The following is a 26,616-nucleotide window of genomic DNA, read 5'->3' as shown; positions in this document are numbered from 1 at the left end:
TCAAATTGATAAATGGTCTTTTGGTTATTTAAATAAATCTCTGGAGTGCGTGGATTCCTCTTCCAAAGCTTACATATTAATTCTATGCAAACAATTACCTCTGCACGTGCCTAGTGACTGGAAGTGAGACACAGAGACATGGTAGGGGTTCTATTCCATCCATTTTAAATATAGAAAATAAGGAAAAGGCATTACAGTGATACCATTTATTCATACAATAAATATTTTAATAGGTATTAATTTACAACACAGAAATCGCTTCCATCTGTAATTTCCTGATAAGAAATTATCTTTCACAAATACCATGGCATACATAATTAATTTTATTCCAATCTGAGCACTTAATATAGCTTCTTCTTTATTTCTGAGACAAATCTGAAAGATCTTCATACAGATTTGGCATTAAGCTGAGGCATTTTCGGCAGAGTCCAGAAAAAGAAGGCCTGGTGGGATTGAATACTCACTCATCTCGGGGGATGGTTTTGCCAGAAAAGAACTGAGACTTATTGTCAGGATAGTCTGGAGAATTTTCCTTACTTGGTCTTTTCCAAAATTGTTTCAGGCTAACAGGGCTCCAGCTGAACTGCATAAACACAACTCCATCACAGACATTCATCAGATAATAGACTTTTTTCCTGTTTCTTCTTTGCTGTATAATTAGCTGGCATAGTAAGATACATTTAAGAACCAAGAAAGAGTAAACTAAACATGGGTTGAGAGTTGAAATGGAATGAACAGCAGATGCTTCAGAACTTCATCTGACTGATTTTTTTTAATTGCATTTTAGAAATCAATCCAGTGCAAATACCACTTACTCATTTTTTCTTTTCAGGCTAGGCAATGCCGAGTAAATGTATTAGAGTTTTATAACTCACTTTCAATCCAAACACATGTGATCCTCAATAAAAATGCCCCCCTACAGATGAAGGAGTATGGAGGTGACAAAGTTTGCTGCTGCCTCCTTCTGTCAGGCAATGCCTTCGCTATTTTGCTGTGTCAGGAATTGAAAGTGAGATTCCAAAACGCACTTGACCCAGGCCCAGATGCAACAGAGAATTTAGGTTCTTAGATTTTTATAGATTTCAGGTTAAGGGACTAAATTGCAGATAGGATCCTTAATATTTTATTGAGTCTGGGCTGTGAAGCAGTGTTCAGCTTGCTGAATTTCAAAAGAGCAATCTAAAAATCCATAGCCTCTGCTTCCTAGAGCACCTACATTCCTCCTGGGAAATGTGGTTAGTTTTATTAAGTCCTTCCCAGTGTGGACCCAGAGGCAATATCATTGTAGTCAAACATCTGGACATCTTGTTTCTTTGCTAGAGCTATTGAATACAACACTCTGGTCAAGTCTTCTGGCATTGCAGTCTGCTGCGCTTCTTGCTGTGGGAAAAGACCATGGCACCTGAGCTTTCCTTGTGCCTGGATTGCCCTTATGCCCATGGAATGTGTCTTCATGGTTTCTGTGAAGATTCCAGGTTTCTGGCCAGCTGCTGAAGCTCTATGGGAAAAATAAAAAACAGACCAAGTTAACTACTGCTTACCCATGTATGGCAGAGATCACCCAGTGCCTATCAGCTATATTCTCAAAAGAATCCAAATAAATTGTGTGTGCTCCATCCTCTGCTAAATCAGACTTTCCCTACAGTTGCTGCGTCTGGCTGCTAAAGATGTAGGGGTGTCAGAAACAGCAGTTGAAGCCAGGGGAAACCAGCAGCCTCTTTTAAGTACCAGTCAACAAGATAAAAGAGAAGCAAACAGTATCCTGGGAAATCAGAGGCATGAGGAGTGAGATGAGAGTGGAAAACTCAAAAGAAGATAAACAGAAATGGGGATGGATGAGTCAGGAGCATATAAAGTCTCAAATATTCTCCTGTAAAGTGGTGTCATCCCCATTTTACATTGGAGGAACACCATTGCAGCTGAGAGAGCCCTGCATTCTTGCAAATCCAGATACAGGTGTACCTATGCGAACACATGAATCTCACACTGAATCTATGAAGGTTGATGCTTGCTTGAAGATGTTAATATTATTGTCTTGCTCAAAATCAAATAAGGATCCTATGACATAGGCTGGGCTAAAATCTGATTCACAAGGCTCGCATTCAAATTCTTCAACTATGAGTTCACCCTTTCTAATACTGCTGTCCACTGCTGAGTCCTTCTGCAACAAATGAGGTTGCACAAATGACACAAACTGATGACCAGAGTATCACTGATTCTTCAAAATGGGTGCAACAGAGACATTTTGGAAAAAATTTGTGGTAGTGTATCAGAAGATTGGTAACAGATGGTAACTGAATTCTCAGAAGGGACTGAGTGATTAGGGTGCCCATTATCGAATGCTTCTATTTTCCCTTTTCATTTCCTAGTACTCTGTTTTGCAACCTTATGTTCTTTTGTTATGGGAGGACTGACTTTGCAGTAATAGTCTATAGATTTACACTCTATAGCTTTAGTACATGGTGAGATATTCTGATGCTTAAACTACTGAAATGAATATATTTTTCATTTGTCATATTTGAAAGTGCTTCTTTGGTCATAAAAAGCCGTACCTGATATTGCAAGCTGGTGACATATAGCCAGGAAGAAACATCTGTTTAGGGAGTATCTTCTGATAAACTTCATTTTCAGAATGGCAGAAAGATGAAAAGAGAAGTCCAAGCAGGTCTGTATTCACATAAATAAAAGTACTTGAGAAGTTTTATTGTGGCAGAAAATCATGAGATCCAAAAAGCTGATTAAGAAATGGTGGTTTGCGTATTTGTATGCATAGCTCTGTTAACCATTCCAAAGACCACATATTTGGTATGTATCTTAAAACCACTTTTTTTTTTTTTACCCCCACAAGTACCACACATACCACATATTAAGTTATTTATCAGGCTTCTGTTGTGGCTCCTGGAAGATTACTGTTAATACCTATGCCATAAATCTTGAGCTTTGTTGACCTAGCAGAATAAGGAGCGCATCAATCCGTAATTGTTGTTGTGCAAAATAGATTATTTTCCACACAGTGTTCCCTGTGAAGTCATTCACCTATATTACAGCAATGCTCCTGTGAGAAGAATAAAATCCAGAAGATTTCTTAGTTCCCAACTACTTAAGAAAAATAGTTCAGCAATGAATTTGTCAGAATTCTTTTTCTTTTTTTTGCTGTCTCAATCTGTTGCTTTTTATTACTTGCTGTTTGAGATAAAAAATGCAAACATTAAAATTAGACTCTAGAGTGTAGCTCAGCTCAGCTCCCATTTACTGGAGCTTGGAGGTGCATGACCTCAGGATTGCCATATATTGCTTGTAAGTTTCTCACTATTAATAATTGAGCGAGTCGTTTGATGATTCGTCATCAAGTTGTTTTCTAGTTATTCTTCTTTGGTATTGTGCTGTGTGGTGATTTTCTTCATTCAAGATACTGAATGTCCACTAGAACAGTTTGTACTTAAATTCTACTCATTTTCTACATTTGAATGTGGTAGGTTTGTTTCATTGTCTTCTTGGGACCAGCAAGTAATTACTGTTTCCAGATACTCTACTGTTTATTTTTGTTTTGTTTATATCCCCATTTTACATGAAATTTCATGTCCAAAAGCATGTCACCAATGTCAACCAGACAGAAAATATCTAACTTCATAGGGTTTTTTTTTTAGGAATATAGTATTGTTTGTTAAGGATTTTTTTTTGTAATCTTACAGGTTTAAGCTTCCATTTTTGTCTTTACTGTCAACTCTTAGTTTGAAACTTACGAATTGCTTCAGTAAAATCTTCTATACTTTTTATTTATTTTGGTTGTGACTGCAAGACCAGAAGTTAATAACGTTTTACTTTTTTTCTTTCAGTGCCCCATATGTGCAGTATAGTTGAACATCAGTGTGATCACTTCTGCATAAACACCCCAGGCTCCTACCTATGCAGATGTAAACAAGGATACATTCTGAATGCTGACCATAAGACTTGCAGCAGTATGTTATCTTTCTTAACTTTTCTCTTTCATGCTCTGAAAAAGTGCTTAATATCACCTACCCTTTAGGGACTGAGCTCAGTATATAATTAATGGTAATCATAAGAGTCTAAAAAGGTGAAATTTTAATTCTTTGTTTTTGTTTTGGATCATTAAAGTTCTTACAAACCTTTCTGAAATGCATCTAGCTAATTTTTATAAACAGCTCTTCAGAGGTACACTGAAACTGGATAAAATTACATTTGAGTTCTATTGATGTAGTAGGTTCAACAGTGAAGCAATAATCAAAGACAGAACTGTTTTATCATCTTGCATGAGGTGAATCTAACTACTTTAGTAACTTGTCTAGGTAGCAACCAGTGCTAAATAGTACAGAAAGGTGCAATAAACCCCATATTAGAGATCTGTGAAAAAATTTGCCATTCTGAAAAGCTCTTCCGAACTGCTGTTTGGAGCATAAGGGTTTGCAACAGTTCAAAGAATAGTTTCAAAAGCCTTCTTTATGCTCTCATTTCCTTCTTTAAAAGGGTTGATTTTTTTTTTCAGTTTTAAATATTTAGCTTTATAATTTATAATAATGAACTTTTTTCACTCTTTGATCTTTGTAGCAGTGTTTCTTTTGTCCAGTTTGACTTGCTTCCTAGTAATTAACAGCGGACTACATTAGATGGGTATGCCAAATTTATTTCTGTATCCACCATTATTTTGAAGAAATCATGTAATACTATTTTTAATTACTTGTGGAAGATGTACTTGCTACAAATGCAGTTTCTTGTCGCGTGACAGTGCGTGGATTCAAGTGAAATTTGACAAACTGGTTTTAGCCAGAAGAAAAATCTTGGAAAACATCTTTCAAAACATTGGAGGAGACAGTCATGGTGAGAGCATAGGACATACCCCTCACGACTGATAATTTAGAGTTAAGGTGAAGGATGAAGGCTCAAATCCTGTCCTTGTGTTTGAACTCTCATGTTCCACATCTCAGGAGAGTGCTGTAAAAACAATCAGATATCTTGGGATCACTTTTGCTTAGTGTTGTATTCTGTATCAGATGCTTAATGACCACTCAGAGTATCTGAGGTGACTCTGCAACTTGGGGATTAAAGTCCTCGCATGTGCAGTGGGAGACTTCCTGTGATGTCAAGCTACCGGATGCATTACTTTTAGGAATCTTTACTTTCTAGCCCTTCTCAGCAGCATCCTTCACCAAATGTAGACATTTGTCATATGCATGTATGTAAATCACAAGGGAATGTTTTGTGTTAGATGGAACAAATTAAACATTTTCTTTGGGGTTTGGTTTTGGGGTTTTTTCCCCCTCAAAAAGACACAAAATTTTTTCCCCTCTAAAGGAAATTTCAATCCAATCTGGAATATTTCATAATTATTATTTAGTTTAGTAGCTGAGCCAAGACAAGAGTAGTGACAAGAACAATTTTTCACACAGCTTGTTTTCTCTGCTTCCGCATATCTGCTATAGCTTTTCAGAAAGAGGGTGGTCAGAATCCCAAATGATGGCTCCAACTATGTAATCACATTTCAGTAATGTTCTCTAACTTGTTCTTTTCATTGTGTCCTTCTTAAAATGCTTCTAATTTAAAACTTTCATATTCTTTGAATCTTTCTTTTAAACCCTCCTCATGCTATTGAGTTTATTAAAGAATTTCTTAGAAGGAATTCTTTTGCTTTTGCCTTTCTAGAAATTATTTGAAATTCAGAATTTCTTTTTAATTTCCTCTCACGCATTGTCCCCATCCTTATGCCTAACATCAATTTTGACTGTTGAATTTTTTTGTGTGAGTCAATTAGAAAAAAATTTAATTACAAGTACGAAAAATTCCTTCTTTATTGTGTCACCTTCCTTGTTGTGTTACATTTCTATACTTTCCATCAGCCAGTAGTTCAGCTTTTGGGTACTGACCTGCTTCAAATTACAGGTTAATTTCAAAGAGAGTTCTGGAGTTGTCTGTAGTTTTCCTCCTGGTGACACAGTAGCACAAGTGCACCGGAGCCCTCAGTCTGGTCCCTTTCTACCACTTTTCAAAGCCCGTTGCTGCATTGCTTGACTTTTTTTTATTTTTTTAGCTATGACCATCTAATACTATTTTTCCCCACTTACCTGTCACACATGATTTGCTTGATTGTGTACTTGCTTTGATCACCGATCAGATGATACTAGATTGCAGTTTGCTAAATATGAAAAGGAAATGAGTCATTCAGTGTGTTTGTAGCCTACTTCTAATGGACTTCTTTCTACATTACCAAACTATGAAACAATTTTAGCAATTAGTGCTGGAAACCTAATATTGAGAGCCATCAGACTGGCCTTAAATGTGTTAGGATGGTGCAAATCTTTGGTGAAAGAGGGAGGTGACGCAATAGCAGTTTGGACAAGGTCACAGCTTTGTGTCTAAAAACTTCCCTGAGAAGTAATGGAGTTCATGAGGAAAGGGGACCAAGCCTGGACAAACTGATCAGCTTATTTCTGGAGGTAAGGAGAAGCACTGTGAGCAAAATCACCACAGTCTGTGGCCATTTTAGTTACCCTCACTGGCTGCTGATTAAACAGGATGTATTTATCTAAGGCTTGGATGTCTTTGTAGCTCTTTCATGATCAAATAGTTTCTTTATGTATATATTTTAACAGTTTCTAAATTAAACAGTGCAGAAAAGGTGACAGGAATGTACCTAAAGTTATACTCTGTTTTCAGTCTTCTATTCACTTTTTTTTTTTTTAACGTTGTGAGGGTACACCATATTAGTATTCAGTTCTTAAAAACCCTTAACCAAATGGCTTCAATCAGCAAAGAACTGACAACTTAGTTTTAGGTTGGAAAAAGGTACATTTGTCTTTTGAACAGATGATAGTTCAGTTCCTTGGTACATTTCATTATATCATTATTTCTAAAAAAGTATTTCTGTGCATTGAAGAAAGAAAATCTGCCATACCTGTGATTTATTGAAACATTGTTACTTTTATTTCATGAATTTATACTGGAACAAGAGAGTTAAATGGCTGTTTATGCTGTTCATCATGCCGCTTGATACGAAGCAGACAGCTATAAAAGAAAATTCACATTTGCTTGGCTAGTTTCCTAAACATGTTCCAAAAGCCTTTTTGTAACTGTAGAAGACCACTATGTGTTGAGCAGTCCTGATCCTGAGTAACACAGAATACTCTGCTTTCCAAAGATTTCACTGGGGAAACTTAAGAGTTCCCAGAAAGCTGTAGTCTACTGAAAAGAAAGCCCAGTGTGCTTCATTTGGCCAGATGCTGAACTGACCTCATTTGTCATAGTAATTTTTCTAACGAGATCTTTTGCTTGGGAGGGGTAACTTGCTATGGTATTTTACAGAAAATTGAAAAATTATAAAAGAAATTAAATACCCCCAAGGTTTTTGGTGTTGTCTTTTCCTTTCCTTTCCAACCTTGTCATCATTTCTCTAGGAGGGTTATGCAAAAAGAGAATTAAAAAAAAAAAAAGACACAATTAAACACAATTATTTTTTTTCCCAAAAAGCCCTGAATGCCCTTCAGACTTTTAGAGAAACATACAATCAAGCAACTCTGCTAAGCACCACTGGTCCATCAATAGTTGTGCCTTCAGCTGAAGGAATGAGCTCCTCAGTTTGAAGTGATTGTTCCTGCTGGCAGAAGACTTTCACTGTGTGACAGAACATTGGCATGTTCTGCGTTAAAATGAGATCTATCTAAAGAGCTGTTCATAGCTTCCTGAAATTTAGCTTTGATTTATAGTCTGCATGTATGTTATAAAAACTCAAAGAATTTCATACTCATGCAATTATGTTTTATAGCTCAGGACCTTTGTGCTGTGGAGAAACATGCATGTGAGCAGATTTGTGTGAACACACCTGGGTCTTACGTCTGTCAGTGTTATGAAGGCTATGAGCTTGATGCAGATGGAAAGAATTGTATTGGTGAGTATAAGTTTAGCAATTCACGTTTATCTCTTGACACAAACCAAAGGGAAATTCAATAAAAATCAATATCCAGTTTAGCCACAGACATTGATGTCGATGGGAAGCTCTCTTCTCTGTGAGTGGTAGATAAGGATGAATGTATATTGGCATGTTTGTAGGCCTTTACTGATAATGAGTGGTGGCTTGGGAAAATGGTTCCAACTAATTTCACACAGAAAGTAACATTGGTGTTTTGAAATAACATACCAGATGTTTTATTCTAGATCCTTGTAGGTGGCCAGCAATGTACTGGCATGATGTATGTGGCCATTAAAAACTGAACAAAGCCAGACAAACTCAGTAATTCCTTTTCAGACAGAAATTATACATGAAAAAACTCGGAAGTAGACAATATCTTGCCAATTCCTATTTGGTTTTGTGGTCATGCCAGGAGAGATTTCAAACTCTTTTGGGGAAGATAACTTTAAGCAAAGTTTAGCCCCCCTTAAAAACCCATCCACTATGTGCCTTTCATTTTTGCTATGGGCAGTAAAGAAGCAAACATCAGTCGAAGAAATACAACTCAAAATAGTAAGTGTGGAAATACATTATAATAATTGTTTAACATAAAACTTACTTCCTTCTTTATTACTATATAAGTATCTCACACTTCTTCCCCATTTAAACACAGTAAATACTTTTGGTATAATATTTTTGAAAAGTCCATTAGCCTTCTCATAAGCTTTTCATCCCATGCTAGATTTTGGGAAAATATTTGTAAGCTAAACAATGTTTGAAACTGTCTGCTCAGTGATAAGTATGGCTGGCAGAGCTGTTTGCCTTTTTAAACAGCTTTTCATTTTAACTGCCCTCCTTCCATGTGAACAAAATCCTGCCAGTTAAGGCTTGGTGCTAATAAGCCATTCTTTCTCCATCATGCTGCTGGACACTGTCTCACCACTTTCTTGGCGTTGCTGGACATGCTGTCCTCTCTTTTCTGGCACTGGTGGTAGACTGTCTCCATATTACTGCAGCTGTTGGGCTTTGGATCTCCTCTCCTGACAAGTTGTTGGCACCTCTCTGCAGTCCTGGCACTGCTAGATTTTTTTTGGCTGCTTTCTAGGTTCTTAAAAGTCTGCTGTACTCTTCCTTCACATGTCTTTTCATCCTCCTTATGCCTTTACTTATTCTGTCACCTTTTCTTTCTAGCCTTTTCTTCTACCCTTCTCCTTAACTTACTTTGTTCTCCTAAGCCTGAATAACCTATATAAATATCACAGGAGTAAAACAGCAATGTAAGAGAAAAGTGACCCATGCTGTCCACAGTTCAGAGAGGGCAATGTAGGCACCCAGAATGCAGAACTGGTAACTGGAAGTAAAAGATGGCTCTCACCATTTAAGAAAAATAGGGTGGAAGAAACATGGGGAGATGACAACTGAATTAAATGCTTGCTTACTAAAAAGGTCATTCATTTATTCTTTAGAAAAGTTTCTTATTGAAATAGGCATGGACTAACATTAAAAACAGTGAGATCTCTACATATTCACATTCTACTGTATGTCTCATGACTCAGTACAGAAATACGAAAACAATAAAACTTAAATATATTAGGAAATTATTATTCTGCTTTGCTCTTATACAAACTGTGTATATTTTGTGCATACCAACTAAAGGATTACAGTACTTCAATATAAAAAAATATATATTTATAATTTTTCTCAGTCTTTTCAGGAAGATTTAACTCCATGGACAGCTTACCTACTTGCTGACTGGAATGCTGTTGGCAAGTTTCCCTTCTAAGCAAGTACCATGGAAATGAAATATAAACATGAAAGTGAAATGAATTTGTAGGTCAATTAATAGCGCCAGCCTGCAAGGCTAACCCAGCCTGAAAGTAGGGCAATTTGTATACAAAAATTACTGAAAGAGGGAATACTTAGCTCCAAAAGCAACTGTCAAGCTAATGTTCTGACTTCTTAATTGTGTTACTGGAAAGGCATTATTTAAATTGATATGCTCATTACTCTCACATTTCAACAGATCTACATTTGTGGACCCCTAAAGGTTATAAATGGGAAAAGAAAGCCTGGAAAAGTTAGTTACCTATTTTGATGTTGGGCTTGTTTTTTTTTTTCCGTTTCTGTCCACAGCACATTAGCAGCTATATAGCCATAAGAAGGCACAGTACCTCCCTCCAGAGATTGTAATCTGAGAGTGCTTAGGTTCATAGTTGCTCAGATGTTGATAATAAAGCATTCTAAGGCCTATCTCAAACAACAAAGCTGGTGAAAAGGCTTGACAGAGCAGGTGTCAACTTTGGGCTTATGTAGTTTCGGGGAAACGGAGGCTGAAGGGTGACCTCATTGCTATCCACAGCTTCCTGAGGCAGGGAAGTGAAGAGGGAGGTGCTGAGCTCTTCTCTGTGGTGTCCAGTAGTAGGACACGTGGGAATGGTTCAAAGCTGAGCCAGGGGAGATTTAGACTGGATATTAGGAAGCATTTCTTTACAAAGAATGTGGTCAAATACTGGAACTGGCTTCTAGAGAGATGGTTGATACCCCAAGACTGTCAGTATTTAAGAGGCATTTGGACAATGCCTTTAATGACATCCTTTAACACTTGGTCAGCCTAAATTGTCAGGCAGTTTTACTAAACAATCATTCTACTGGATGTTCCAGCTGTTCTATCCTATCTTACTCTATACCATCCCATTCCATTTCAGTCTATTACAGTCTAGGCTAAACTTTATAATCATTGTCAGGCAGTTGCAAGTATTGTGGTAGAAATGCATTTTGTTTGAGTTTAAATGTGGAGGAGGAGGTGACTTTATGTAGCAATCCATATGGGCTGCTTCCCAGCTATGATGCAGGGTAGAAAAAATTATATATTCTTTGGCCTACTTATTTCTTAATGTGTCTTTGAAAACACTTGTAAGTGTGCATGTGGTCAGAATTAATTTAAGAGGAAAACTGAGTAATTGTATGATACATTATATCCTTGAAATATATATTCAATAAATATGTTTCTATATTAAACTATTCAGTCTGGAAACAGGAAGGTGCTTGCCAGGAAAATGGGCTCACACAGTAGCCCATAACAGGTCTAATTTAACTTGATTCAGCACAAATATTTTGAAGGGTTAAAAGAAGCTCTTTCAAAGTAGCTAAATGGATTATCTGCTTTCCTGAATAGATGACCTTGACCAAATACCTTAGCACACCTGAGTACACTCATGGTTTGCAAAGGCAGGGCTACTGAAGAAGGAACTGATTTCATTAAAGCAAATTACTGCCTCTTAATTCAGGAGGCTCAGCAGTATAAAGTAATGAAAAAATTACTCATTTGGCAGAGAAGGGAGCTTGTTTCATTAAATGTCTGTGTGAAGCTGAGCACATTACTGTTTTCTGCAGAGATTCAGGTAAACTTGCCTAATGTAGGACTGGCAGCTCTATGGGGACAGGACACCTGCTTTGTGACTAACCCAATTTCTTCTCAGACTTCCTTTGTGATGAAACAGCTTAACCTGCAAAGAGAAGTTAAATGTTCTGGGTTTTTTTTTTCTAGCACTTTTTAATGGGCTTTTCTGAGTAAACTCAAAAGCATTACCTTACTACCCTTTGGCAATCTATCTTGTAAATACAGGTTTGTGCAATAAATGACCAGATTTATGAAATAAGGGACCAGACTAGCTATGATATTTTACTTCTCTAATACAAAAAGCATTATATAAGCAAAATATCAGTGTTGAATACCAGCCAGAAGCTCTCAGGCTTCATAGCTGCAGCTGCTTTGTACAGGATGAATCTAGAGCATATTAAGGGGAATAAGTGTACTGTGACAGTCCTCATTGTAGAAGGTATTGCCATGGGCCTGCTATATACTTAGGCTATGGGAACAGCTCTTGAGAAGTAATACAGAGGGAACTGAGGAAAAGTAGAGTAATTCCAGGACTGGGACTGGAGAGACAGAAGGCAAAACTAAATAAATTAAACTTTGCTGTGCCCTGGCATACAGTGTGACCATCTGGACAAAGTTACTGGCATTCAAAGTTACTGGGTTTCCAGATCTGAGAAAGCATGTTGAGGAGGCTCCTGATAATCTGAGAGTTGATAAATGTTCAACAGGTAGGAGAGATGATCCAGGACTCATATCAAATCTGCTTTACCAATTGGTATTGAAAGTGCACTAATTTTTTTTTTCAGAAAGGCTCTTCAAGACAGAAATTATACCAGGTTTTCCTTTCTTTTTTATAGATACCGTGTGTAACATGTACCACAATATCTATGCATAATTGTTCTAATTATGTTTTTCTAATTGTACCTGTTGGTCTTGTTCTTTTTCAGTTGTAGATTACTGTGCTTTGGATAATCAAGGTTGCCAACATGAATGTGTTAACACTGAGGACTCGTATTACTGTAGATGCCACCCAGGGTTCATTTTAAATCCTGACAAAAGAACTTGCAGAAGTAAGTTGTGATAAAGTTTAATTATGAACAGTTCGTACTACTTCTGTCATCTTCTCAGCCATAACACTCCCATTGGGACTGGGAAAAGTGGATAATGCATCAGGTATAGAAAATGGCGTGCCCTGGAAGCCAAAGGTCTTGAAAGCATTGCAAGTTGTTTTGGTGGGTAGGTTTTTTTTTGGGGGGAGAGGCTAAGGATAGGGCTCCCTCCTATGAGGAGGAAGCTTTTAACATGAAAATAGGCTGCTTTTCAACAATGAAAACCCAAAAGTTTGTCCTGCATAGTCTTTTTGATTATCCAGACTTTTCAGTTAGAATGTCATCTCCCTAGCAGGGTAAACAAGTCTGTACAAGAGAATTTATAATCAGCTTGGTTTGTAATACAAGCTAAAATTAAATAGAGCAGTTCCACAATCAGAGAACACAAACATTGCTGCCTATTTTCCCATGTATTTTTCTCAAGAGTGAGTTTTTTGATAGTGAGCTACATTTCTGGCAACCTTAGTATCTACTACCAAGCTTCAATATTTCCACCAGGTTATAATAACTTCATGACTTTGTTTGCTTGTTGTTAGTCAAATTTGATTGATACCAGGCTAACATGCTAAAAAATCACTAGAGTTAGGAGTGGATATAGAGTAGAGGGGACTGACAGACCAGAAAGTACTCTTGCCAAAGCTTCCTGTAATTGGCAACACAAACTAGAGCCTCTACAATGTTTAATGTCATAACTCACTTTCAGGAATGTGAAGCAAAACCCTTAATACACCTTCCTAGTTACCTTTCTTCATAAATATGGGCCTTGTTAAAGAAATGTTACTATTGTGTCTGTAAGCAGACAAACTCCATTAGTTTAGGTGAATGGAACTGCTGATGCCAGTGGTGAATTTAATCTGTATCATCGAAAAATATGTTCACACATTATTTCTCAAAAAGATACATTGATATAGAACTGCATTTCTGTGCTGTTAACAGCCTTGCGAGCATTTCAATGTTTATCATGAGAGACTATGTTAAACCAAAAAACTGTTTTGTTTATTATGCTTGGTATCTATTTAATTTAATTTTAGCATTTAGAAAGGAAGCATTTAATCCAGGCTGTAGATCTGACCTTACAGTCACAGGAAAGAGACACACTTCCCCAAGGCCAGAGTACAGTTTGTACTGGTTCAAGGTGCTCATAGATTGTATGAAGTTGCTCATTTGTCTAGTACCTGTCAGATAAAGGGCTGGAAATTCTCTTATACTTCCACATATACTTCCACATCCATGTGTTCTTGAAATCTTATTATAGTATAAGTGCTTTCCACTCCCCAAGCACAAATTTTTGTTAACTCATTCAAACTAAGTATGTGGATCTTATGCAGTGTTTTCTCCCCAAGTTTGAACAGAGCAAAGACCTTAAAACTACATAAACATTTTATATGTCTTGAGTGGTTATTAACTTATGGTCTAGCTGTATGAATTACTTTAAACTTTTAAAATTGGTGATCCACAGAATGAGGGAAGCTGAGAGAGTAGCAGGAAAAGTATTATTTTGTGCTTGTCCTGTCTTTATCCTCTTAGGTATCTATTGCTTGAGATAGCACTTTGGGCTATATAAACTCAATCTGACCATGTGCTGCTGTCTTTATGTTGGAAATACAGACAGGATCTCTGGAAGTCATTTATTCCAGCTTCCTCTTCAAAGTGGACCCACCACAAACTGTAGATCAAGTCAGCTGTGGTTTTGTCTAGTTGAGTCTTACAAACCTCCAGTGGAGAGTCCAAAAGGTCTGTGGACAACCTGCTCCCCTGCTGTACTGTCCCTCTAATGGAAAACATTTTCCTCATGTCCAGTGATAATCACCCAAGCCACAAGTGGTGACCTCTGTTCCCATTTACATTATTTGGCACTAGCAAGATGGTTTTAGTTGCAACACCTTTGAAATGACCTACAAGAAGTAACTGTAGGCTGCAATTAGATATCTTCCTTTTCACCAGGCTTATTAAGACCAGATTCCTCAAGTTCTCTGCACAAGTCAGATGCACTGTGTCCCAGCAGCACGGCTCTATTGAGCCCTCTTCAGTTTATTACCTTTAACTGGGGGAGGAAGGGAAAGGATTATTCCAGAACTGGACTAGGTATGTCAAGCGCAGTCTCCAGCTGGCCTGGCAATACCCTTGTTGATCCAGAACCTGACCTGCAGACTGACTTCTCAGCTTGACCATGGCCTTCCTTGCCACTGTGAACCTGCCCAGCAGTCACTGGGCAAAAAGACAAAAGCCTACGAGTTGGAGCCCTCTGCTATCTGTTTGTGCCCACCCAGGTGGGGTAACATAATCCACCACCACATTCCCATTGCCATTTCCCATCTGATCTTGACCAGAAACTCTCAGCAGGCACATCTATGGTTTCATATTAGATCTCTGTGGAATGGAGGAGATCTTTAATATAAAACACAAAAGTACACTGCTCTGCAATGGAGTGCAGTCTGGGAGCTAAGGATGGCTAAGAATGCTCTGCAACAGAGTGCAGTCTGGGAGCTAAGGATGGCCACAAGACAAGCAGGGCCAGTAATCTCTCTGACAAGGCCTTTGATCCCACAGTATCCAAAGAAGAGGAGCAAAACAGGGCTTATGACAGTAAACAGGCTCAGCCAACAGTCCGGTGATCACCAGACAAGTCCATAGTATCGAGAGGTCTCAGGTCAATTCAAAAAGTCAAGTTAGCCAGTCAGCATATCATGATCAGCAAAATGGAAGGCTAGGCACAGACATAACCTATAACATAGCTCAGGCAAGCACCAAGGGTGAGAGACTGACATTAAATGCAGCTCCCAAGCCAAGGGGCAGAGGCCCCAGACAGGCTTTTCACAGCTCTGTGCATTTCTGCCATGTTAACTGAATTCTGGTTTGTTTTTTTTTTTGTTTTGTTATTTTTTTTTAAATGCTTTAAATTAGCTTAAAGTTAAAAAAAAATAAAAATTTCATTAGGTTGCAATTAGGGAAAAATCAAAGTGACTGGACATGGGGAGCCATAGAAATTGATTTGAAGGAGTAGTCAGGGAGAAATGTCAGATCATTCTCTTTCAAGATGTATGTCCTGAATTCAAGCGTAAATAAAACTTAGTAAGCCAGTTTTCCTTACACTTTATATAATCTATGCCTTACTAATAAAATAAAGGATGAATGAAGGAACTGTGTAGATCTTAATTCTGTGAAAGTCAAGACAGCATGAGAGCTCTTCAGAGCAAAAGTATCCTCTAGCTCCCATATGTTATGAATCACGCTGCCTCTGAGTCAGCACCAACAACATGAAGAAACAGACTTCAGACCACTGGATTTAAAATGTTTGTAAGTTTGAAACCTTTAACATAAATTTCTTATGTTTGGCTTACATACTGAATCTCAGGGATGATTGCCAATTGGCCAAGACTCACGCCCATGCCAGATCACATCTCTGCATCAACAAGCAGTCCTGGGTCTGGAGTGCCAGCTCAGGATAATCTCAGCATCCTGGCTTTCTTTTCTTAAGTAGAAAGTAAGCTTTCATGCTTATGGCTACAAAGAAAATCTGGAAAATGTCAGTGTTATCAGTATGGTTGTGCATATCTGGCAGATGTTTTCCCTGGGAATTACTCCAAACTTCTTACAATAAGATACAAGGAACAAGGTTCATGAGAGCAACCCTCCAAACACCAGTAGAGTACTCTGTGTGTAGCTGGAAGAGAGCAGCAAATTCAGATTATCAGTGAGGCAGGAAGAGATCATTCCTAGCTGCTACGTTAACTATTAAGAGGTCTTCTGCCACTCTTGCTGCTCCTCTCAGGAGGATAGATGTAAGCTTCTGCTTGTACTTATGGGTGCTGAGCTTCAACTGTTCTTCTTTAGGGAAGGCCCCTGTTTGAGTTGTGAGCAGGTTCACATCACCTATGACTTGTGGAGAGGCCTTCTGTTAGCATACTTAATGGACTGTCTTAATGAAGCCCTGTGAAATGTGTTTTTAGTGTTCCAGGATAATAGCCTCAAGTTTCCAACAAAGATAATAATACATGTTTTTCAGCTCCTTGTGGTTGTCTTCAGAATCAGTTACCCAGGAAAAGTGTGTTCTGCACACTTCAGTTAGCAGGAATTTGAGCAGGTGACTGCAACACAGCGCTGAGAAGGTCCAGAAGGCATACAGCTATATTCCACATGGCTTTATGGTTTCTGTCTCTCCAGTGCACTCTTGAACAAGCCATATTTTCTAATTTTGGGGGTTTTATTAAACAGATAAGATCCCTGTTATGTCCGTGTCTATGTACGTATGCTCTCATAAAGAGGTTTGGTAAAGGAAATGTTCTATAACACATAGAGTTCATAAATGGTAAAATCCCCCTCTCATGTTCTCTTAGAAAGTCACATTCCACTTTGTTTGTCCTGAAAATACAGGTGGTTTGTTATTGCTAAGGGCTTTCATCATATATAAAGGCTCAATTGCATTATCCTGCCACATATACAAAGAAAGAATAGTTCCTGCCTCAGAATGCCAATTACCTGTGGGAATAATAATTAGCCTCTGAATGTCAGTTTTCAGATTGTGTAATGAGGTGTTCAAAAGTGCCTGGATGTCTTTAAAAGCGGGACTTGCTTGATTTGTTACTTTTTTATCTATTTTTAGCAGTGCTGGGAGGTTAAAACCATTCTTTTACTGGTATAAATTATTTAACTCCACTGATATAAAACTAAGTGATGGCCAGACACTGCATCTAAATGAATGTCAGGTTCTTTGACTTCATCAATAGTAGTAAACACTAGGTGGTAAATGCCACAGTGCTTACTGCACAATTACCTTCCTTTTTAATGTACTTTATATGCAAGTTGTAGCTGTTTCTAGACTTTGCTAATCTTCTCTTTCATGAGCATTTTAAATGGAAGAATTGTGTAGCAACACCCAGAGCTGTTAAAACACCAATGCAATGACCTAATCATCCTGTTTTGGTCTTATGAACAACATTCAAAGCGTGTTTGTGCATTAGTACCTATAGTATCTAACTTGTTCTGGGTAAAATAAAGAAGCAGTTTTGATAGGACTTAGCTGCAAAATGTTAAGGTATATTTAAGATTCTAATTTCTCTACTGAGTGTAGTACATGTGCTCTCAGAGAATTCATTGAAGTACACATATCAGGTGTATCCGAGTATAGTAAATATTTGGAAAAAAGATTTTATTTTCATATTTTGAAACAAAATGGCAAAAAGTCAGAATGGTGCCTAGGAAAGAAAAAGAAAAAAAGAAAAAGCTAAAGAGAATAAAACATAGTAACTGGATTTTTTACCTAAATTATTTCTGAGAAATAGTACTCCTCGCTGACATTTTTTTTCCTCATTTAGGACCAGACTATTGTGCGCTTCAGGACCATGGCTGTGAGCAAGAATGTGTTAATACAGACAATTCCTATTTTTGTCGATGCCAAGAAGGGTTTAGACTTAATCCAGATAAAAAAACATGCAAAAGTGAGTAATTGTTTGGACATCATAAAGTTCATCTGCTTTTATTTCTCAAACCTGCTGTAAATGGTTTCCCTTCTGAAGGGATGAAAGTTTTCTCTATAATTAAAGTTCAAACAATTGTTTCTTTATAAACTTGAATTTTAATTGAGCCAGTCATTCTGGCGAATATACTGTTGCTGTTTTGTAGACTAGATTGTATATTAGATGTTTTCTGAAGAGATTTATGGAAACCTGAGGAGTAACAAAGGAGTGGCTCAAAGCCAGTAAGTTCATTACTTATTTGAAATTTTCTGACCTTATCTGCTAGTGACATAAACAGCTGGAAAAAAGAAAATAATAATTATTTGCTTTGCCCCATTACCCCTTGCCCCATTGGCTTCCCCAAGAACAGATGTATTTCATTAACTTGGGAAAGTGCTGGGTAGGTAATGTAGCTATTAAAATCAACTTAATGTCACACATGAAACCCCAGTTTCCTAAAACAATTGTAAAAACAGCATCAGCAATGTAAGGGTTCTAAACCAATCACACATACTATTTACTTTAAAAAGTCTTCTGTGTTACAGCCCTTCTTGAGTAGGGGCCTGGAACCACAGCAGATTTTCAATGTAATGTTGTTAAAGTTTAAGGAGGATATGTTCAGTAAAATGAACTAGCCTGATCTGGTGACTCAGTGCTTGGAGAGGAGAAATGTGTTGCTGATATTTTATGAATAGGAAGCTTGCCTGGAGTAACATAATTATATTTTAGACGCTCATAAAATTTATCTTGTTTTGGAATTGTATTTTCTTTCAGTCTTAAGGACTCGTTCTCATGAAGCATCTTTGTCTGCACAGTGCTGTTTTTACAGCAATCCATGCTATTCTGGTTTTTATTATCTATATGATATTTTAATACATTCAGGTTCTTATAGATTGAATGTGCCTTGGTAAGTATAGGAAAAAAAGAACAGTGTTGTGTAAAGTATTCATTGCCAAGGATGTAGTTGCAAACTAAAGCCAAATTATAATTCCCTTTTCAGTATTCTTAACCTTAGTGGCATTTCCAAGATTACGCTCCTATTCCAAAACTTGTTATAAGAAGTCTCATGTTAGATAAGTTAGTAAAATAAAGCAGAACATTTGCAAATATGCCCTCTTTATAAATCAGGGAGAATGCATCACTGGTAAGTAGCATCAAGCATTCCTCCTTCACCATGATGCATGGCTTCTGATGACTACAGGAGCAGGCCTGTGGGAGCCAAAGCGAAGTCTTGTGTAGCCAAATATTTGCAATCCACTCTCAGATCCTTAACTCACTGTCAGCTTTAGCAGGTGTCCAAAGAACAGAATCCAGTACTGTTTAAGAAAAGTGAGTTTTTCTAAGCCATTTTACTTCAGAAACCCTCATGGCTGGCTTGAATTCCTCACTGTTTTTCTCTCCACAGAAGTAAACTTCTGTGCTTTAGGTCAGCATGATCGTGAACATGAACGGGTTGACATGGAAGAGTCATTTGTATGCAAGTGTCATCCTGGATACGCCCAATGACATGATGACAATACGTGCAGAAATGACCGTGTCTTACGAGCTGCAGTGACAAGTTACTGCAGTGGGGGGAGGTGTGAACAGGATGAGAAAGCACTCGTGGGTCCCTTTTGAGATCTTTCTGAGCTATGCAAACCTATGTTATTGTAAAGTCTACCATGGCCTAGTGAAGTAATGCTATAGTGAGATCCCTGATCCAATAGAGAACTAAAGCATCATCTTTTCCAATCCAGATGACTGTGAATCTGCGTTCAGCCAAGATGTCTAACACGAAGACAGTGTTGAACATCTGCATCTTTGCTATGGGCTATGTAAACTGCAACACCTGACACAGGTGTATGCCAGTATGTGGAAAGATGTAGAGACTTCTGCCTTCTATATGTATATGCTTTCAATGATCTGTTCGATGAAATGTCCTTTTTTAGTAAGAATGTTACTAAACAAATGGTCAGTGTTGCACCAGAAAAAACAAACAACATTGCCCGCTTGACATCACCCAGTTTATTGAAGGTACCTTTATCACAGAGAACCATTCTGCACATCATCTAAAATACTGGCAGCTGTTTCCCCTGATACTTATGTTTTTCCAAAGGAACACTCATTACTGAAATAAAAAAACAAAATTGATAGGCCAGGGAGTAATTATTTCTAAATAAAATATTTGTGATAAAGCCAAATTTAAGGAAACTTGGATGTGTGGCCAGAGCTCAGTGCTTTTTAACTGTTATGATTTTAGGCTATCACAAGTTGAATATCTAAAAATTAGTATGTCCCAAGACACTCGTTGTTTTTTAAAATACTGAGCTTTCCCCGTCTCTTTCCCTTCTTATGTGTTTTTTTTAACATATGTAATGAAGCACACAAAATGACCAAATTTACAGTATACTCATTTCTAAAGCCTGATATTTAGCACCTTTGTGATTACACTACTCCTTGAAAAGGTTCTCCATGAGAACCTAAAGTATTCAGATGTTGAAATTCACATTAGTATGGGTGTTTGTATTGTAAAAGACAATGCCAAACAGATGCAATTTTTCACAGAAAATACTGGGGGGGGGGGAGGTAAATCTGGGGTTTTCTCCACATTTTTTTGTGCAGTAAGAAGTTACACAAGCCTCTTCATGATGATGTAAACTCTTGGAAAAAGGAGAATGTTCCAGCTGGAACTTGCTTTACCTAGTAAAATCTGACACCATGGCTTCACTTGTTCAAGCCAACATTATCTTTATCTATGTATAATAGTAAATCTGGACTCTGGACCCATTACTGCAAACTCATTGCTTAGTTAAATAAACTAATAAACAGCAATATTTAGAACTAAGTAATTTTACATTAAGGAGAGATTTATTTTTTTTTTATGTAAGCAAAAGCTTCAGACATGCTTGTTCACATCTGTAAATGATTTGCAAATAGAGACATACGAGGCTGCATTTGTGTCTGAGGGACCTCCACTACTTTTGATCAAGTTCAGCTAAAGTGATTTTGGACTGTATGACTAAAAATAGCCATTAACAAGTCAGCAATAAAATATTATGAGGAAGTTCAGTATAAAGTCTTTTTCCTAATATATGCTTTTTCTGTACTTATGGAGTCAGCAGATTACACAGTACATCTGCAAGCGCACGTATCTCACACTACTGCTTTGCTGTCTGTTCTGTGAGACAACATAGTTTTTAATTCCAGTTCACCTCTCTCTCTGTCTTCCCTTACCCTATCACACAACCAGTTGCATATAAGAAAAAAAAAAAAAGCCCATTTTATCTTGGAATAGGAATAGGAAAATCAAAGAAAAGGAACGCATTGAGACACTCTCACACTCATCATTTGTATCTGTCCCCCACTAAGCTTTAACTGCTTGAACCTGTTGGCAGGTTAAAGCTTTAAATTGATGATTTCTCATCCTGTTGAAAAAGAATTTACTATGTATGAAATAATCTAAAAGCCATAATTTGTATTTCAAGAGTTACTACTATTCATACTTTCCCTCTGAGAAAATTTTATGGTCAACACAAGAGAGTCTTTCTTTGTAAAGCAAGCAAGCATGATTCTGCGGGTAAGAACAGGCAGGACTTCAAGGTTCTCCCTTCACTTCACATTAGATTCCTTTTGTGATTTTTGGAAAAGGAGATCTGCACTTCATCAGGTTCATTATCTGCCAAGTGGGCTGGTTGTATTCATTTCAGGTGTTGTTCATTAACTCAGGTTACTCAAATAGGTGGGGTTACTGCATAAATAAAAAGCTGTACTGATATTTTTCCCTTGCTCTGCAAAGGCACTGTGTACTAACTAGTGTCATAGTGCTTGTATCTAAGGCTCCAGTGTGATTTCTTCAATTATTAATATAAATCAATAGGAGTGGACCACTGTGCTGAAAGCAGTCATGGCTGTGAGCAACTGTGCCTGAATACTGATAGCTCCTATGTCTGCCAGTGCTCTGAAGGATTTGTCATCAATGAGGACCTAAAAACCTGCACACGTAAGTGTTGTGAGAACTTCCTTGATTTCAGCTCACCTGGGAAAGGTTTCTGGTTTTGTACAGGGAAGAGAACACATCTTCAATTTGTTCTTACAGTCTGCATTTTGAAATATTTAAATAATTGTTTGAAAACAGAAACAGACAAAATGGACTTAGGAGAGGGTACTTGTCAAGATAACTGTAAATCCTTACATAGAAAAGTTTTGGAAGATCTGTTTATCCCCAGGTGTCGAGGAAAGTTTTTCAGTCACATGATTGACAGGTCATCTTGACAGCAGCATCCCCAGGCAAACTGCTTTGCATTTTCCACCGGAACCTTTAATGAGTGACCAGAAGTTGTCCTGACAGCTTTCCACCCTTTAAAAATCTAATGATCATGGCGAATCATTGCAGTTTCACAAATAGCTGAATTGCCTCCTTCACTGGAAAAATAATACGTAGAAAGTGCCAAGAAAACAGGAATGGGAATACATTTTGCCTGTTGACTTTTCCTGGACCTCTTTGATGAGATGGTTTGGCCATTTTTTTCTACAGATTTTAGAGGTATGGTATTTTTCAAGCTTGTTGAGTGCTGGAGCAGCTCCAGAGTTTGCTCTTTTTCTTACGCTCCAGCAACACAGTTTTAATAGAAGCCAAACTGCAAGTGCTCAGTCACAAAAATGATCTATTGAGAAGTGAGGCAAATCAGCAAAGGCAGTTTCTTTGTCTTTAACCCTGTCTTTGCCTCCATACTAGCCTTTTTACCCTATCCAATACCTTGGCAGACTGCTTCTGCCTGCCACTGCAGTTCCATAGGCAGGGACAGATGGTAATACAAAAGGAAAACTACTGTATCTGTAACAACAGGGTCTACTAGAAGCAATTTATCTAGACATTTAACTGAAAGAACCACTGGAAATTTAGAAACAGATGAACTACGGAGTTTTATCAACTTGCAAATGGAAAATCCCATTTCCTGTATATTAAAAAGAGATGGGTTTTTCACTCTTGACAACTTTCCTCCAGGCAGTAGTTGGAGACCTATCAGCAGCACTAGAACAGTGCTGTGGCTTCCGGAATCCTTCTGTGCAATGAAATTGAGCCATTTTGAATAGCTCTTCTTCTTGCCAGCACACCCCTCTCCTCATGAATATTTGAGAAAGAGATTTGTCCTATTCCTGAGCTCCAGATGAGCTGTTGAAACCTCATGGCCATTTTTAGGCTATCATTAAGAGAGTTTGCGCACTTGGGGATTTCCTAAATGAACAGTTGAATGGAAGAGATTAGCATTTAACATATCCCACTCCTAATAAGAAAACATCTGGGAATTACTGTTCTAGTGTCATACACAGGCACAAGTGGGAACACCTGAATGGTAAATGGATTTCTACTCTGAAAGCCAATTACAAAAAAGAGTGACACTCTGTGTGTTGCCAATGGACAGTAGCAAGTGCTGCCTGCAGGATCCCAGGGGTCCTGTGTCTTTGTATTACAGAGAAGAAATTTGAGATGAGAAATAGACTGTATTTGACAGTACTTGTCACTTGCAATTTTTTGCAAAAGCTTGACTAGTCTAAGCCAAAGCTCACTGAGGTTCCTGAGAAGTTTTCTGCTTGCTGCCACAGCAGCTGGATCATGTGCATAAGTGAGTTCTGGGGACTGCCATCTTCACAATTGGACACTTAGAGATCGTATTTAAAGAAGAATGTTCACAAGATTGTTTGTCACTGTCCTATAGAAAATCATTGCTAAAGTGTTTTGCTTTGTCCTTCTTTTAATTCCAGTTTTAAGTACTGAGATGTGGACTCTGTTGAGCCATGTTACACATAGGAAAATATGATTTCCTAACTGTGCTTAAAGTAGCCAATGGGAAGTACACCACGAGACCCTCTTACATTTTATTGAAGCTGTATGTACGTTATCAAATAAGGAACCAGATTGTTAGTTAAGCAGTTCAATATATTTGTATTTACTTGCTTATATGCCATTCAAATACTAGAGATGAAATAATAATTGATTCATTATTTGTTAGATTTTTTTAGTAACTTGATTTGCTCCTACAGGAGTTGACTATTGTGCTCTGAATGATCATGGCTGTGAACATTTGTGTGTAAATGGCGACAGATCTTACACTTGTCAGTGTTTTGAAGGATACAGGCTTCGTAACGATGGAAAAACATGTAAACGTAAGTTATTATTCTCAGAGTTAGATTTTTATTACACGCATAGAAGAAATCTGTAAGGTAAGATTTAGTTGCCTAAATGTTGCTGTCCATGCTCAAGAATTCTAAAAGTTCATAGTTTCTCCCTTGGTGTCATATTTGCCAGTAGTATGTCAGTATCTTGGGTATGCTAAGGTGTCTAAAGTGGTACTGGATACGTAGTTTTAGGGACCTGACTCATACACTAAGTGTCCGTACCATTTAAAATGTGGCCCAAAACTATTCTATTCATACTTACATCCTGATATTAGACAGCTGTAATTTTCTTCTCAGGACAAGGCAAAAATCTATGATGTTTCTAAAGTCTTATACAGCCTGAAGCTTGCAGCATTATTAATAGAAAGTTCATTTTATCCAGCATGAGATACGGATGATTGCAAAAGAGATGTCATAATTACATCACGTATTTGACTACATTGTGCAGTTATGATGTGTGGCAGATATCAAGAAAAAATTCATTGCAAGTTTCCCTCAATTTTTATAGCTTTGATCACTAAGTGATCAGAGAATAATCATGGATAAATCTCTGAAAACTATACAGGTGTCATGTATTTTGTAATTGTAATCCCAATAATATCCACAGATCTTATCAACATCTGCTGTTAAAAAACATCTACGGAGGAAAAAAGAAGTCATGCAGATATCATCATGACAAATGAAAAGCTCCTTAGTCACAGTTTGTGTATAGTAACACCACCATACTGCAGAGACTAATTCTGCTTGACTCAGAAAGTACTGACACTCTAAAAGCAAGTGAAATGTTCTGTCCATGCAGAAGTTCAGAGGGATCTAGATAGACTGAAGCACTGAGTTCTGGTTAATGGGATGATTGGGAACAGGCTTTCTAGAGAGGTGATTGATGCCCCAATCCTGTCAGAGGTTAAGAGGCATTTGGGCAATGCCCTTAGTAACATGGTCAACACTGAATGAATCAGGCACTTGGGCTGAGGATCATTCTACATCCCTTCCAACTGTAACTAAACTGTTCTGTTCTATTCTGGCCTTGCAGGAAAATAAAGGGTGTGGGGAAGAAAGTGAAAGTAAGATTTTAGTTTATCTAATGTTAATTAATAGATATTATGTTATTTTATTTTGAAATATGAATTGTATCTGAATTCTGTATCAGAACTGAGCATCTGCTTGCCCAATCATAGCTGACAACTTCCCAGAATTTTACAATAGATAGGATCATATAATTTGACTTTCTCACTACCCTTGAATACTACATACACTGAAATTTTGTAATCCTACTTTACAGAAAAATGGTAAACACCTTCTGAACTTAAGAACAGAGAAAACAAGCATAACTATTTCAGGTTTGAGCAGGTTCATTACTGAAGATAAAAAGATGGTGATAGAAAGATCTGTTTCTCACCAGAAATTTGAAATGTGGATGTGGGATTTAGGTGCTTTGGAAATCCCTGTGGGTCATGCTTGGGACATGTGAAATTCTACAAACTCTAGAACTGGAACAGTGCACTTTTCCTTAATAGTAAGGTTGTAAAATTAGAGGACAAAGATGTACCTTTTTGTTACAACAACAAAAAAAGACATCAGGTGCTATAAATTATTTGCAGGATTGAGTCCAGTATATCAGCAAGGACAAGAACATTCAGTAGCTGGGAACTGTAGGATTTAGACCATCTTGCCCTTAACTAACATGATTTTTAATATTTTAAATTATGCCCAGGTAAAAATGTCTGCAGATCAGTCAACCATGGCTGTGAGCATATTTGTGTCAGTACTGACAATTCCTACATCTGTAAGTGTCGTGAGGGATTCGTATTGAGAGAAGACGGCAGGACGTGCAGGAGTGAGTGACCAGTATTTACTGAACATTTTTGCATGTGCATCTGGCAAGTAAAGAACTGTGGGAGTTATTTTTCCACTTTTTACTGGGAAAAAAAAACCAAACCACTTTCTTTTGATTTCTGCATCTTTTTTAACATGTTTTCATTCAAAACCTGTGTTTATATCAATCATTCCCAGGACGAGACATCTGCAAATCAGTCAGCCATGGCTGTGAGCATATTTGTGTTAATGAAGATGACTCATATATTTGCAAGTGTCATGAGGGTTTTCTGCTGAGAGAAGATGGGAAAACATGCAGACGTAAGTACTCTGATAATTATTCATAAACTTTTATCTACAGTATGGAGATTTGTGGAAGTGTTCTAACAAATACAACAACAGTTGACTGTTACAATATAGAGTAGTATTGGTATACCTACCAGGAGCTTGTGAGAGACTCTGTGGACAAAAATAGTATATTTTAATAGCCAAAATGATGAGGAGACAAAAAAGACTCAAATACCAAGAGTTGTAAGTGTTTGCTGCCTAAAATTTTGCCCATTTCTTCCAGTGGTATCAGTAGACCTAATAAAAGCTATTACTTCTCCCTGCATGATGCATTAGCTGTAGATGTGCTTTAACCAAGTATCATCAACTGTTCTCAGATAAAGACATTTGCAGTTCAGTTGACCATGGCTGTGAACATGTTTGTGTTAATGCTGATGAGTCATACATCTGCCAGTGTTATGAGGGATTTGCACTAAGGGAAGATGGAAAAACATGTAGAAGTAAGTATCCTTATCT

The 26,616-nt window shown here is 37.6% G+C and overlaps 1 protein-coding gene across 7 annotated transcripts in view; it reads left to right on the top strand.

Annotated features, from left to right (window-relative positions):
• Window positions 1-26,616, top strand: part of MATN2 (matrilin 2) — a 71,174-nt gene that overhangs the window by 25,763 nt on the left and 18,795 nt on the right. For all 7 annotated transcript variants that reach the window (XM_062627357.1, XM_062627355.1, XM_062627358.1 and 4 more), the window contains 9 exons: window positions 3,837-3,959; window positions 7,775-7,897; window positions 12,224-12,346; window positions 17,701-17,823; window positions 21,698-21,820; window positions 23,863-23,985; window positions 25,712-25,834; window positions 26,011-26,133; window positions 26,478-26,600. In XM_062627357.1, the coding sequence (XP_062483341.1) occupies window positions 3,837-3,959; window positions 7,775-7,897; window positions 12,224-12,346; window positions 17,701-17,823; window positions 21,698-21,820; window positions 23,863-23,985; window positions 25,712-25,834; window positions 26,011-26,133; window positions 26,478-26,600 (1,107 nt within the window). The remainder of the gene's footprint in view (window positions 1-3,836; window positions 3,960-7,774; window positions 7,898-12,223; window positions 12,347-17,700; window positions 17,824-21,697; window positions 21,821-23,862; window positions 23,986-25,711; window positions 25,835-26,010; window positions 26,134-26,477; window positions 26,601-26,616) is intronic.

This window comes from Pezoporus occidentalis, unplaced genomic scaffold (assembly GCF_034315485.1).
Source record: "Pezoporus occidentalis ecotype Australia unplaced genomic scaffold, CSIRO_AGI_Poc_V1 ctg3, whole genome shotgun sequence".
Lineage (NCBI taxonomy): Eukaryota > Metazoa > Chordata > Aves > Psittaciformes > Psittacidae > Pezoporus > Pezoporus occidentalis.
This window is presented reverse-complemented; position numbering and strand designations above follow the sequence as displayed.